This window comes from Macrotis lagotis, chromosome 7 (assembly GCF_037893015.1).
Source record: "Macrotis lagotis isolate mMagLag1 chromosome 7, bilby.v1.9.chrom.fasta, whole genome shotgun sequence".
Taxonomy (NCBI): domain Eukaryota; kingdom Metazoa; phylum Chordata; class Mammalia; order Peramelemorphia; family Peramelidae; genus Macrotis; species Macrotis lagotis.
The window spans coordinates 144,660,468-144,676,084 of record NC_133664.1 but is presented as its reverse complement, the minus strand read 5'-3'; the positions used below and the strand labels follow the sequence as shown (position 1 = coordinate 144,676,084).

General features: G+C 35.7%; 1 protein-coding gene across 1 annotated transcript in view; it reads right to left on the bottom strand.

The window, feature by feature from the left end:
* DOCK4 (dedicator of cytokinesis 4) overlaps positions 1 to 15,617 on the bottom strand; it is a 345,771-nt gene that overhangs the window by 291,372 nt on the left and 38,782 nt on the right. The window contains exons 6-7 of the mRNA XM_074195289.1: positions 10,757 to 10,905; positions 6,266 to 6,350 (exon numbers count right to left, since the gene is read on the bottom strand). Coding sequence (XP_074051390.1) covers positions 6,266 to 6,350; positions 10,757 to 10,905 — 234 coding nt within the window. The remainder of the gene's footprint in view (positions 1 to 6,265; positions 6,351 to 10,756; positions 10,906 to 15,617) is intronic.

The following is a 15,617-nucleotide window of genomic DNA, read 5'->3' as shown; positions in this document are numbered from 1 at the left end:
CCTGGGTCCTGAAGTACCGTTTTGCCTCAGGTCATCTCCTTGAAATTAGTTACTCTAGTGAGCTGTTAAAGATATTTTTAGGAAGACAACATTGCAGTAATAGTGAGAAAATCAAATTGATTCTAATTCCAATTTGTAATTGATTCTACTCTGTATCACTCTCAATGTTGTACAATTGCCTAAGTCATGTTTCTTTGTCTCAGTGTTAAGTTCAGCTTTCCTCCCTGAGCTAAGTTGTCTCATAAATCACCTTATATTGTCTCTATACATCTTACACATCTCACTGCTCATATGCAATTAAGGGAGATCTGTTATCTCACTAACAAGCCTTGCAAGATGCAGGTGAATGCCAGGACTCTGTTATCTTTGCAAAGCTGGCTGTTATTCAAGAAAGTCTGGACTGTTATCACTGTGACTCTTAGCTAACCATGCACTTGGATGCTACCAATGAGCTATTCATAGCAACAAGATGGAAAGAGAGGTTGTTAGCCTTGCATTTCTGATTTCTATTCAATCACATTATTTTCCATCATTTATGATGCTTCAGACTTTTATGTTAACTCATGGTCTTTTAAGTAACTGAGGAGTTGAAAGACCTTAACAAGAAAAAAGTGAATAAAATAAGAACTTTGTGACTGAGTTTATTTAAATTTCAGGTGCAACAATAATAAAACTAAGGAATTATGGAACTAAGGATCTGATGCTTCTGATGATTTCTGCCTCTATGACTGAACAAACACAACCTCCAATCCCCCCCACACACACACACATATAAAAGTAAGGGTTTGGACTAGATGGTATCAGTCTCTCCTAGGTTTAGAGCTTTGATCTTATGAATTATGTGTTGGATCTATATAATAAATATGTGAAGATTGTTTATTTCCACAACCCTTAGCTATGGCCTTCTCTTAAAACAATCAAAATACTCCCAAGATTCCTTAGGTGGAGTGAATTCCTATTCTTATAATGAGCTTATTGCTAGACCCAAATTACTCTGCTTATCCTCTAGATTTCACAAGGCATGTTGTCAAACTTATCTCTGCAAATATAAATAATCCATTTTGATACTTTGCAGGCAGAAATGGCAAGAATATTTAAATAGGAGGAAAAGGAACTTTGGGAAGAATTGCATTTTAGCCACTCAAGAGATTTTTATTTGGTCTTTTGGCACTAAGGATAGCTTTTCAAGGAGACATATGTTACCACTATGAAGTCTAACACATTTCATTACTCAGATAAACACAATTAGGTGAAAATGAATTGCTAAGTGTAATGTCCAAAGCTGAAAGTCCAATAATTCAGCTGGTGTTTTAACCTGGATTTCTGAAGTAGTGCAGAGACCTATGTCTAAAATATAAGAGTGAGAATTTGCTAATTGGAAAAGGGAAGGTCTCAGAGGCATAGAAATTAAGGAAGAAACATTCCAAAAGGTTTAACAGAATCATCTCAGTAAAAATGTCACAATAGTAGGTTCTTTGGCCATCCTTGATACTAGAAGATAGAGGGATTTTACATGGGAACCTTCCAGTTCCACAGAATCTTGCCCTTTCTCTTGAAGAGAAAAACAAATGAGTGTCACAATAACCTATCTTTTCAGCCTAATGAGACTAGAGAACTATGGTATGCTTGTGAGGTAGGACAGTATAGCAGAAACAGCACTCGTGTTCCAATGTAATACTTATATTTGAATCTCAAATCTGAGCCTAAGTTTAAATCTTCACAAGCCATTCAGTCTCATCAGCAAAACAGAGACAATAACTCTTGACCTAACCTCACTAGAAGGAAATTTTGCAGAAAGTACTAAGCTTAGTACTACAAAGGGCAGCTAGGTGATATAGTCGATAGAGTGCTGGGCTTGGAGTCAAGAAAACTCATTTTCTCAAGTTCAAACCTAGCCTCACATACTATGTGTTTCCTCACCTTGCAAAATTAACTGGAGAAGGAAATCTCAAACTACTACAATATCTTAATCAAGAAAATCAAACAGGCAAGACAGAAATGATTAAATAGCCACAAAAAATACTAAACAAATGTGAGTAAGTATCATTACTCAATAAGGGACCTGAATTGTAGTTGAGGGGAAAGAATACTGGATCTGGTGATAAAGGACACAGGTTCAAATCCTAGCTCTTTTTCTTATTATCATTCTAATCCTGGGCAAGTTCTTTAACCTTTTGGGGCCTCAGTTTCCTCACCTATATAAAGAAGGTCAAATGATCTATAACATCTTATCATGCAATTCAATAAGCAGCACCCACAACCATGCAATCCTTAGTATTTATCATGAACTAGACTTTATTTAGGTACATTACTTCCAGTGGAAAAAATATACAAAGATAATAACTATTTGGACATCAAATGAAATTACATATGTAGACTAGATTACCTCTGAGTTCCCTTCTCTCTGAGATATTTCAAGAAGGGGGAAGGAGAGAGGAAAGGGAAGTACATCAAAAAGAGAAGCTAGAGGTAGAAGAGCAGAATGAATAAATATAAGGAAAAAGAGAGTAGAAGATGCCACAATCTTCTTGCTATATACTTTGTTGACCAGTAAATACCTACCCCTGAACTTCTTGTTCTAAGAACTATAATGAAATCAGCACTACAATTGGTTTTAGAAAAGAGATGTCAATCATCTTTTCTATGATTCTACTCAGCAGGATGGAGGATTGAAAAGAAGAGAGGTACAAGGGAGAAAAAGGGGAAGAGGAAAGGAAATTTGCATTGGGATAAGATTAATTACCAACTACATCACGTGGGTAATTATGGCTTTTGGAGTTTGGGGGGGGGACCATGTCATACTGGGATAATAAGGCATTAAAGAGAACAGGAATTTATATCCTCATATTGCTAAAAGATAGGTCTGACCAAGTCATCATTCTGGGCAAAAATCTATAATGGTCTGATAGTACCTGTAGGACAAAGTTCCAAATTCCCAGTCTAACATTTAAGGGTCTTAACAATTAGATCATCACTTGCCTTTCCATTTTTTTAAAAGATATAATACAGTTAACAATAGCAACTGTGGGGGAAAATATTGAAGCAACTTCTTGGATGGACATAGGATAAAGAATGCAACCCATCCCAGAGACAGAGCCAATGGTATCTGAATACAGACTGAAGTGCACTCTTTTTCTCTCACTTCATTTCTCTTAAGGTTTCTCTATCTTTCAGTAGGGGGTTATGTCTACTTTCACAATAAATTATTGTATTAATGTGGAAAATAAATAAACCATTGTTAAAGAAATATAACTCCTTTCAATATATAACAATAGATAGAGAGCTTAGTCTTTAGCACCAGGAAGACCTAGGCCCAGGTCTAATCTTCAACACACTGACTTTACTAACAGGTGGTTTAACACCTCAATGTTCTAGGCAGCTCTCTAACACTTTGAGATACAGAAAAGGTACTGATTTATCCTGGCAGAGCAAATTTTCCTTACCTGGTCCAGAAAGCCCATCCCTAGTCCCTTCACTCAGTCTTTCATAATTTACTCAATAACTGATTTAGTAATTATGTCCTGTGCAAATCATTTACTCTTTCAGTCTTATGTCTTTGCACAGGTAATAGTCCCTTTTGTTGGGAAAGATATCCATCCTTACCTCTACCTTATATGCAACCTCTTCCATGGGGCCTTTCCTGACTGCCCAGCTCATAGTGCCCTCTCTCTCAGATGATGCTACTAGTCAACCATCCTGGTCATCTTTCCATCTGCTTTGATGCAGCACTCCTAGACCAGATGTCCTCCTCTACTGGAAAACTTCACTTATTCAATTGTGGAACTTCCATAACAGGACCTTGCTATTCTGTTCAGATCTCATATCATGCTCCCAATCCACAATCTTCTTCATTCTGCCTCCCAGTGTATATATATCTATTTTCTCTAATTCTTTTTTTAAATTTTTTAAAATTTTATTAAAGATTTTATTTATTTTGAGTTTTACAATTTCCCCCCCTAATCTTAGTTCCCTCCCCCCACTCCAATTTGTCAGTCTTTACATTGTTTCCATGGTATACATTGATCCAAATTGAGTGTGATGAGAGAGAAATCATATTCTTAAGGAAGAAACATAAAGTGTAAGTGATAGCAAGATCAGACAGTAAGATATTAGTTTTTTTCCCCCTAAATTAAAGGTAATAGTCTTTGGTCTTTGTTCAAACTCCATAGTTGTTTCTCTGGATACAGATGGTATTCTCCATTGCAGACAGCCACGAATTATCCCGATTGTTGCACTGATGGAATGAGCAAGTCCATCAAGGTTGATCATTACCCCTATGTTGCTGTTAGGGTATACAGTGTTTTTCTGCATTTTCTCTAATTCTTGATCAGATACTGTATTTAAAGTACTGAGAAAGACATGACAATCATCTCCCTTCTCTGGCTTCACTTGCCATTTCTGTAATTCCCCAAATCAAAATATTTCTTCCTATCCATCATTCTGCAATATGTATTCTTTCTTTTATTAAAATGTGAAGTTCCATAAGAGAAGTCATTATATTGTTTTTGTGCCCAATATTTTTCCGCACCCAAATACTTAGTACTGCTTTTCATTTACTCAATTATACTCCCTTATGAAACTATTTTGATTAAACTTTGTATTTACTCATTTAGGTACGACACACACACACACACACACACACACAAAATCCCACCAGTAAAATGTAAGCTCAGTGAAGGTGGAAAATCCCACCAGTAAAATGTAAGCTCAGTGAAGGTGGAAACTGTTTCATCTGTTTTTTTTTTTCTTTGTATCCTTAGTATAGCAGAATGTCAGGACCCTAGAAGATACTAAATAAATGTTTTACAGTTGAATTAGTGAGTAATTTCATCTGGACCTTGAAGGGTAGGCAAGATTTAAATAAGCAAAAGGGTGAACCTGGTAATGCTATGAATAAGATCAATTTGGAAGGTGAATAAACCAATTTTGTTACAGTTCAGAATTCACACAGGGGAATAATGGGAAACAAAAGTAGAAAAGGGAAGATGGAGACAGTTAAGAAGGACTTTTTATTCTATTTTTGGATTCAAAGATTCAAAATTTGTGTTCCTACCAGACTCAATAAATAGAAATTATTTATGCCATCTTAACATTGTATGTTTTTCAGTCTATAACACAATACATTTAGTTAACAATTAGATCACCACTTGCCTTTCCATTTTTTAAAATATAACTCCTTTCATATGGGAGAAGGGGGACAGGAGATAGAAAAGGACATGGTAGAAAGAAAAGAGGAAAGATCATGGGAGAGGGTAGTCAGATACAACACACTTCTGAGGAGGGACAGAATAAACATTGAATAAATATGTTAGCTATTCCTTCATCTTCTCTTAGACTCTCTTATCTTTATAAAATTTCTTAGACCAACTTCCAATGACAGAAACATACTCCTTCCACATCTCTGCATATTCCCTACTGTACAAGTCTATCTCATTTCATACTAGCACTCTCTTTTCTTTGCCCTTATTACACTCTTCCTTCTATTCTCCTTATGTGGGTATGTATATATGTGTATGTATGTAAGTGTATATATGTATATAAAATCATACACACAGAAATATGTATAAATTCTCCCTTCCCCCATTAAAATATAAGAAGTCTCTTCAGGGCAGAGATTATCTTATTTTTCATTTTTGTGTTTATAGCACACACTTAAGAGTTGATGAATTCAATTGAACTTGTTGAGCTGAATGTAGGTCTTTGGGCCTTGATGTGATATAACCAAACTATCTTAAATATAATAAACAATGTGTAGTATCGATTTGAAGGAGGAAAGGCTAGAGATAAGGGAACCAGGTAGGATTATATTGCAGTGAACAGGAAAGAAGCAATAGTAATTCAAGAATGGGGATATTAATAATGGCAATAAAAAGAAATAGATAAGGGAGGGTTTTGTTTGTTTTAAATTAAGTGAATTTGATAATTTGGCAGCATGCTGCATAAGAGTGAAGAATGACCTCATTCATCTTGGGAACAAAAACATTGCAAAGGAAAATAAAACATTTTCAATCTTATCTTCCTGGTACCTGTGAAGTGGAGAACATACTAAAAGTATATCACACTATTCTGAGACATCTGTAAAATTTAAATATGTTTTCAGGGCACGGTCACCTCAATTTTCAATTTCCTCAAATTTATCTCCAAATTAGATTTGGAACATTATGTGAGCTCTATGTTTAATAAATTAGGCAAATATTAAAAACACCATGGAAACCACAAAATAAGCAGTTAAAGAATAAATGAAGGTAAGGTGTTAAATACTTACCAATCTGTAGAGCTCAGTGATACTAATATCTTCAGGGTCCACCATTGCATATTCCTTTCGAGGCACCAAATCTAATCCAAGTTGTCTAGAAAATAATATATAGAAATTTATAAGAGCTACCTAAATGGAATAGGCTAAAAATGTATATTTTCATATCTTGCTTTAAACTTAGATATATTCTCCACCATGATAACTGCACCATTTTTATATGTGTTTGTCTCAAGCAGTTACTCTAGAGTAAGAATCAGTAGCATAAATCAAAAGCCAAGAAATTACTAGGAAATATGACTTTGACTGGGGATCTTTGACTGGGGATGCCACTTTCATAGACCAATACATAAGGAAAGTAAAAATGATTTAGTGAAAACGATGGAAAGAGTGATCCAGTAACAGATAAGAACTTCTCTAGGAAGATGGTCAACTCAGAGCTTAGCAGAAGAATGGAAGATTAATAGAATAAACTCCAAAAGACTTTAGAAGCATCAAGCAAAATAATTAAGTCAAATAAGGCCTCAAGAAATGAGTAGTTTATATAATGGTTCTATCAATACATATAATGAAATATTTCTAGAAATCTTGATAATATAAAGAAATGGACCAAATTTTGTGAAAAATTGATTTGATAATTTGATGAAAAATTGAAAGATAAACAAAGTGTTACCTTACGAGGTGGGGGAAATTTGACAGAGCTTTTCTACTTGGGAAAGACAATCTGTTGTCCTTTCAGTTCTATTCTTGAGAGTTCTCGGGATAATCTTCCTTGAGTCCCTTACTAATTAATTATATAAACTTTTATTTCCTTTTAGTGTTAATCACTGTTTTATGAAGAGTATTATTCAGCATCTTTTATCATAAAGTTTATATATTTATATCCTAAACTTGTGCTGTCCTTGGAGAACCCATATCAGCATAGGGCATGAAGATCAAAGGTATGATGGCTGAAGTGGTCTACTCATTGTGATGATTTACTTACATCAGCTAGATGATTAGCAAATATGTGTTACTTTATATATTCACAAAAGCCTACAAGAAAGAACATTAGACTCACAGTCAGAAGAGATCTAGCATAAAATTTTGACACTACATACAATACTATAGAGAAGTCATTCACCTTATAAGCCTTAGTTTCCTCATCTGTAGAATGAGGAAGTCATAACTACAACATACAGGTCAAAATGTAATCACAAATATCTATAAAATTATGTATAAAAAGTATTTCGCAAACCTTAAGGAATTATATGAATGTTAACTATTACATATAATATTTCTCTCTCCCCCTACTAGATGGTCAATTCTACAGGAACATGTCCTAATAATCTGACACTTACCCTACTGCATAGCACAATGCTCTGCATATAGGACTTTTAAAATGATCAAAGAATGAAGGAATACCCTCTATACTCTACTTCTACATCGTAAAAAGACTACTTTCTTATGCCCGTTCCCATTGTCATCAACTTTATATAGGTGCTTTCCATTTTATAGCATTTCAAACTCAAATCTGAAAGTAAAAAAAGTTGAACTGTACAGCTATGTTTAATTTAGAGTAACTAGGTATCTGTGTCTCTTATTAAATGTCTTGTCATTTTTATCTTGTTTAGTCAGTAAATTCCTAGAGAAGGTGTCTAATCTCGGTACGTGCACACACTTAAAAGAAATATATGTAATAAAGTAAAGCAAGAAAATGTGTGTCATTTTTAAATAAGAGATTATAGGATACAGGTTCAAAATGAATTTCCTTTATAGGGAATATAATCATTATTCAGAAATTCACCCATTAGCCAGGTAACATAAATAGATTAGACTATTCATTTTATGCTTTAATACTTGCTACCTATTGTTTAAAAAAAAATCAGTCCCAAATGGTCAAAATATAGTTGAGTGATTATATACATCAAAAAGGAATTGTTATTCAGTCAAAAATGAATATTTATCTTTCCCTCCTTATCTCCCATATTGCATTTTACTTCTGACTTCATCTTTATTCTTTGAACTAAAAAAAGGGCTTAATCCTTCCCTTGCATCCATTTCTAGAATTGTTTTTAATCTTTAACTATTCTGTTAATAAATCAAGTCTTTTCAATCCATCTAATAAACTGATATGAAAAAATGACACCTTTATAACATTGATATTTGCTTGCTAGATTGAATTGGATTGAACATTAGAGGTCAAGTAATCTGACTCACTAATTTGTTGTTTACAGAGGAAGTAACTAAGGAAATGAAAGTGTAGTGACTTGCCCAGGGTCACTAAGATAGTCAGTAGCCAAACAGGGATTCAAACCTAGCCCTACAATCTTCAAATTCAGCAATCTTTCCACTGTACCACATTTTGTAATATCCTTTTTCACCTTTTATCAATGAGAGCTCTATTTAACCCAGCAAAAAGTACCCAATATAATCAGAATTTGGTGGTCTAAGCCAATGGTATTAAACTCAAATATACAAGATAGCAACTAGGAATGCTGTAGACAGCATACAAGGGACTACATGTTTGACACCTCTTATCTAGACTAAATAACTGCAATTGTATTTTTAAAATAACCCTTTCATTCATACCATCATCTTTTGCAAATTATATGTCTTGTGCCCGGGACACAAAATTTCGGAATGACATGATCTGGAATAGGAACTCTTCAAATAAAGAGTCATCACTGAAGTTCAACCTTGAAGAAGTACAGGGTTTAATCACAGATGTGGATAGGAAGAAGAAAGAGAAGGGAAGGAATAATTTTTTATTAAGCACCTACTATATGCTAAGCTCTTTGCAAAGCATTTTATAAATATTATCACATTTAATATTTGAATTTCAACCATCCTAAATGTGGAAGGTAGCATGTGCAAAGCAATGAAAGGGGGTGGCTAGGTGGTGCAGTGGATAGAGCAGGAGTACCTGAGTTCAAATCCGGCCTCAGACACTTAATAATTAGCTAGTTGCATGGCCTTGGGCAAGCCACTTAACCCCATTGTCTTGCAAAAAAAAAAAAAAAAAAACTAAAAGAAAAAATGTAAAAAAAACAAGGAATGAAAGGAATAAAGATGGAACTATGAGTAGTTTGATGTGGTTGGAATATGTTCTGAATGATGGGGAAATAAGACAGCAAAGATAAGTTAGAGACAGATTTTGGAAAGTCTTGATTGCCAAGTTAAAAATCAGGAAGCGTTGGGATACTACTAAAGGTTGAGGTAGGAAATAACATAAGACTTATGAGATATCTATGTAGATGAATATTTAATCAATTGGATGGTCTAAAGGAGAGAAGTTTGAGTCAAGAAGAAAATTCAAGAGGTAAATGCTGTTCAAATTTTTTTGTTGTTGCCAGAAAAAAAAGGAAAGAAATCATATATCAAAACCAAAGAAGCATCAGAATTATTTCAGCTCACATTTGACTCCCTTAACTAATAGCATTATTATATCCATAGATGTAAAAAAACAAAAGTACAGATGCAGATATCCTCCTTGCATGGGGTTCTAAGAATCTAGAATCAATATCTTTAAAGCTAGAAGGGTCATTAGAGATTCCCCTAGAGGTAAGGCTGTACTGAACTTCGGTTCAGCTTCAAGGGTCAATCCCCTTCCAACCACAAGCATATTTTGTGAGGTCTGTGAGTGATTAAATATTCTTTCCTCCTACTGGAGAAAAAAAGAAGTGATGTGTAAGGCTTAAAGTAAGCCCTTCAAGAGAGCATCTCATCTACAGAGTTATCCTAAGCAGACTATAAACTGAAAAATGGCTAATCTGTATGCATAACAAATGATGAGGAGCCCCACAGCTGTGCCTGCCATAAGACTTTCCTTTAAAGTTGAAAAAAGTAGAATTTCTCACAGGATTACACTGGTGACCTTCTCAGGATAAATGCCATGGTATAGAAGAGGCTCTTATGAAGTGCAAATACCCAGGCCAGAGGGATGGGCTCAGCTGAAGGATGTGAGAGACTGGAGTCAATGGCTACACTGACCAAAATGATTCCCCTGATACCTTCCTTTCTAGCAAGGAGGTCCATGATATTATTCTGTACAATGGAGAAGAACACAAGGCTGACAGGACCCAGTACAGTTTTTCTTGATAGAATAGAAGCTCTTATCATTTTCATCTTTATATTCCCAGGGTCTACCACAGTGCCTGGCTCATAGTGAATGCTTAATAAATGGCTGTTGATTTATTAATTAGGAACACAAGTAACTGAGTTAGCAGTAGTTGGCTTTTCCTGACCCTATAAGTGACAGTATGCTCTGTGAGTAAATGAAAGGACCAAAGGATGTTATATTTGGTGCTAGAAAGAATCATGATGGTTATCTAGTACAAACCTTTTATTTCAGAATAAAGAAACTAAGACAGAGAGGATAAATGATTTGCCCAAGGGCATACATAGTCATTAAAAAAGGAGAAAGTTGCATTTGGTTCCTTTAGTAACTACAACCATCCAATATCCATACTTAATTTCTGTTATGTTTAATTATCTTTAATAGCTTCTACTATTATTACTCACTCATTGCCCCAGTCTAGGCGAGCAGTGATGTGCCGCTTCACATCTTTCATACGGTCATGGGTAAGATGTCCAACTAATACTTGACGTCGTAGGTCCAAGATTTCATTCATTATATGCCACAGTCGGTGGAAGAGATCACCTTCATTTCTCTAAGAGATCCATAGGAGGAGAAATTCATTAATTAATCCAAAAAACACAGATCTTTACAGTAACAAGTTTAATATTTGTTATTGTTCAGTTAGGTCCTATTCTTCATGGTTCAATTTGGGTGATTTTTGTTTGTTTGTTTTATGCAATGGGGTTAAGTGACTTGTCCAAGTTCACACAGCTAGGTAATTATTAAATGTCTGAGGCTAGATTTGAACTCTGTCCTCCTGACTCCAGGGAGGGTGCTCTATCCACTGCATGACCTAGCTGTCTCCTGTTCAGGGTTTTCTTGACAGAAATTCTTGAAGAGATACTTTGTTTCACAATTCACTTCTGAGTACCTATGATATGTTATTTTATTGTTTGATCATTTCAGTCATGTCTTAATTCTAAATGATCATTTTGTGGAATTTTCTTGGCAGAGACTCTAGAATGGTTTGCCATTTCCTTCTCCAGCTCATTTTACAGATGAGGAAAATGAGGCAAATAAGGTTAAGTGATTTGATTAAAAGATAGGATCACATAGTTGATAGGTATCTGAGGTCAGACTTGAACTCAAGAAGGTGACTTTTCCTAACTGCACTCCATCCACTGTACCACAGGCCTGCCAAAACAGATTAATCAGCTAGTTTCCAATTGATAGTCTGACTACTCACAAGCACAGAACTCATTCCAATTAAGAATTATTTATTCAGCATTTACAGGATGCAGAGCACTATGAAAGATATAGGGGACAACAAAAAAAAAGTTTAAAAAAAATATAGTCCTCACTATTATGGAGCTTATAATCTAGTGATACATATAGATAATTGCAATATATAATAGAGCAAATAGGTGGCATAGTGGATACAGTGCCAGGTCTGGAGTCTAGTTAAAAATCTTGCCTCAGACACTTAAATACTTGTATGACCTGAATAAGTTACTTAATCATATTTGCTCAGCTTCCTCACCTGTAGGATGAGCTGGAGAAGGAAATGGCAAACCTTTCTAGAATCTTTGCCAAGAAAATCCTCAAAAGTAGTAACTTAAGGGGCGGCTAGGTGGCACAGTGGATAAAGCACCAGCCCTGGAGTCAGGAGTACCTGGGTTCAAAGCGGGTCTCAGACACTTAATAATTACCTAGCTGTGTGGCCTTGGGCAAGCCACTTAACCCCATTTGCCTTGCAAAAACCTAAAAAAAAAAAAAGCAGTAACTTAATTAAGACATGACTGAAATGACTAAACAATATAAAACAATAAAAAAAAGTCAGAGAATTGTGAATCTCTTTTCCCAGGATTATTTTTACATTTTTCTCTTCAAGAATCTCTGATGACTCCCCATTGTCTACAACTGAGTCCAAACTCCTGTACCTGACTTTGCATGCAGGGTGGACCTGGCTCTACTATCTATTCATTTTTTTTTTTTTTCTACACTCTTCCAATATAAACATTTTCTCTAGTCCTTGCCCCTAAATGGTCCACGCAAGGGCAATTTGCTCAAACTTGTTTCCTGCTAAATCCTCCTGAAATTCACTCTTCTCTGCTACAAAATATTATAAAGCCATTCAAAACACCAACTACTCCTCTCTCCTTCCTTTAAACTCATAATGGACTTCTGAAAGGATCCACCTTCTTAAATGCTCTGCAGTCTTTGATGCCCAAACACTATCTTTACTCTCTAAGTTTTCAGAGCACTTCTTGTCTGAATACACCTTCATCTCCTTTGATGGATCTTCACATGATCCATTATATTTCCTCAAGATTCTCCCTTCTTCCTAATTTCCCTAATACTGTTCCAAGAATATCATTATCCTCTTACTTAACAAATTTCAAAACCTAAGTTATCATCTTTATCTCTTAACTCTTTCAATTCCATATTCAATCATTTGTCAAGTTCTATCATTTACAATATCCCCTTCTCTCCTCTGACACCACTACCAACCTAGTGCTGGCCTTCATCACTTTACCCTTAGACTGTTTCCACAGACTGTTGGTTAGTCTCCTTCTATATTTCTCCCCATACCAGACCATCCTGCACTCACATTGGTCTTCTGAAATTATACGTCTGATCATATCACTTTCCACCCTGTAAAATAAACCCTAGAGACTCCTGGTCAATTCCAGGATCAAATATATCCTCTATTTATTCCAGTCATAATCCTTCCTACCTGTTCAGTTTTCTCATATCTTTTGCTATATCCATATACTCTAAAATCTAGTAATTCTACTTTCCTTGCTATTTTTTTTCACATTGTACTCCATTTCCTTACTTGGAACCTTTTCATTAACTGACCCCCATGCCAGGGATGGTCTCCCTCTTCAGCTTTGCTTCCTGGCTTCCCAAGCTTCCTTCAAGTCTCAGCTAAAGACTCACCTTTCATAAAGCCTTTCCCAATCGTACCTTACTGCTTTGTCAGATTACTCCAATGTATCCTGCCAATATATTGGTTTTGCATTTTATCTCCCATATTTGACTATAAGGTCCTCGACAGTAAGGAATGACTATCTTTTTATTTGTTTGCCTTTTTTTAATACCCTAGAGCTTACCAAAGTGTCATGCAGACATTTAATGAATGCTAGTTGACTTGACTTACTGACTGATAGTTAATTTATTAAGATACTGGCTCAATTACTTAGGATGTATCCAAGAGACTTTTGTCCTTCAATCCAAATTTTTTTCTAAATCCTTCACCAAATTCCAAAAAAAGATATTGTTTCTTGTTGACTACCTAGATCTTGCATCTGCTTTCCTCTTTGAATCTAGAGAAGTATCACAATTAATAAAGGTCATTCACTTTTTCAGCTACTGTATTAATTAATCTTAGCCCTTACTTTTCTTTCTTCCTAGTAATCACTATCACATTCCTGAAATTGCTAAAATGAGAAAATTTGAGAAACTGCTTTAAAAGATTGACAAGAGAAAATGAAACATGTCAATTAAAAAGTTTCAGCAGAAGGTAAATTAAATAAATCCTAAAGCAGGAGCCCTTCTGGATTACACCACACACAGAGCCACAGAAACACACAGGCACATGCACACAAAGTCACACAAACACAGACACAGACACAACTTGGCCTGTTTACTTGAAGGTGGGAGTCTAGAAGGGTAGCTGCTACATTGGTTTCCCCTCCAATAGAGGCAGCTGTGTGAGTTTCTACTTCTGAAGCTTATTAATCCCTAACATTATATCAATGTTAACATTAATCAACTGTTGGAAAAGAAATTTATTAAAGGGTTGATATAAAATAATTCCCCCCAAATAAATTCCTAGGGTATATCATGCTCATAAATATATGCATGACTGAAATGACTAAACTTACATGGGCTCAAACTTACAGTATATTGGTAATGGGGTCCACATATAGAGAATATTATAGAAAATGAGTCACCCACAGCTGTTGGTTCCAAAGTACTTCCTTCTTTTGTAGAGCTATGGGGTAAAGCCCCATATTCAGAGGGTGCAGTTTTCTTTGTGGAGTAATCTACTCAGCTGGGTGCCCAGGATGTGCTACTTCTTTAAGTCAAAGCTTATGATTCTCTCTACCCTGAAACTTCATACTCCCTAAAGGATCTTTTTTCTTTAAGTCACTCCCTTTCTGTTAAGGGCAGCTAGGTGGTGCACTGGATAGAGCACTAACCTTGGAGTCAGGAGAACAGGAGTTTGAATCCTGCCTCAGACACTTGACACTTATTAGCTGTGTGACCCTGGGCAAGACATTTAATTCTGATTGCCTTGCATCCAGGACCATCTCCAGTCATCCTGATTCCTATCTGGCCACTGGACCCTGATGGCTCTGGAGGAGAAAGTGAGATTAGCCCCACCCCACCCCCAAATACAATCCATGTGCTTGTCATGGCATCATAGGATAAATATTATCTTTCTGTTAATAGTGGTATGACTTGCACATTATGTTATATTTATTATAGTGAGGGAAATATGCAGACATTTTTTCACTGCCTTTTCCAGAACTGTTATCACCTCATGGCCTGATTTAATAGGAAATGGGACTTCCGGTGATGACCAGAATGCTGTGGGAGTCCTTGGCCTTATCAGCAAGGCCCTAAGGCACTCCAGTAATGATAGGCACAGTGGCAATATGAGATTTTCTGGCAAGAAATTGGCAACAAGATGTTATATCCAAACCTGTTTCACAATGGTCTAATTAGCAGGAGAGTGATTTTATAGCAATCGTCTTTCACCAGTAAGGTGAAGCTAACCTATCTCTCATAATGCCTTTCTATACTTGCATATTCTGAGTGCGCCTCCCTATTCCAAGATAGATGAACATTCTCATATTGAATCAGGGTGTCCAAAGACAAGGTCAATCTCCTTATCTTAAGAATTGTTACCTTATTTAAGGGGCCTTGTTTTTCTTCCATGTCTTGCTACAGCTCCCAAATTCAAAATCATAACCTCCAGAATTAGCTAATTCCCAAAATGATTTGCTATTTTAATGTAAAGGTTCAAGGGATGTGGCTAATTTAATCAATCCTAAAATGTTTCTTGTAATCCAATGCAAGACATCCCCAAAGATAAGTGTATCTTGTTTATGTCATTAAAACTTCACAAAAGCTTTATATACATTTTTTGGGTCTTCTGTGATCCCAGAAATTAAAGTGCATGGGGACAAAATTAGGTTAATTGATTCCCATTGCCATTCCAGAAAACTGGATCTTTGAAAACTCGATGCTTTGCCTAAGAGATAAATCGATTTAACTTGGAAATCAGGTTCT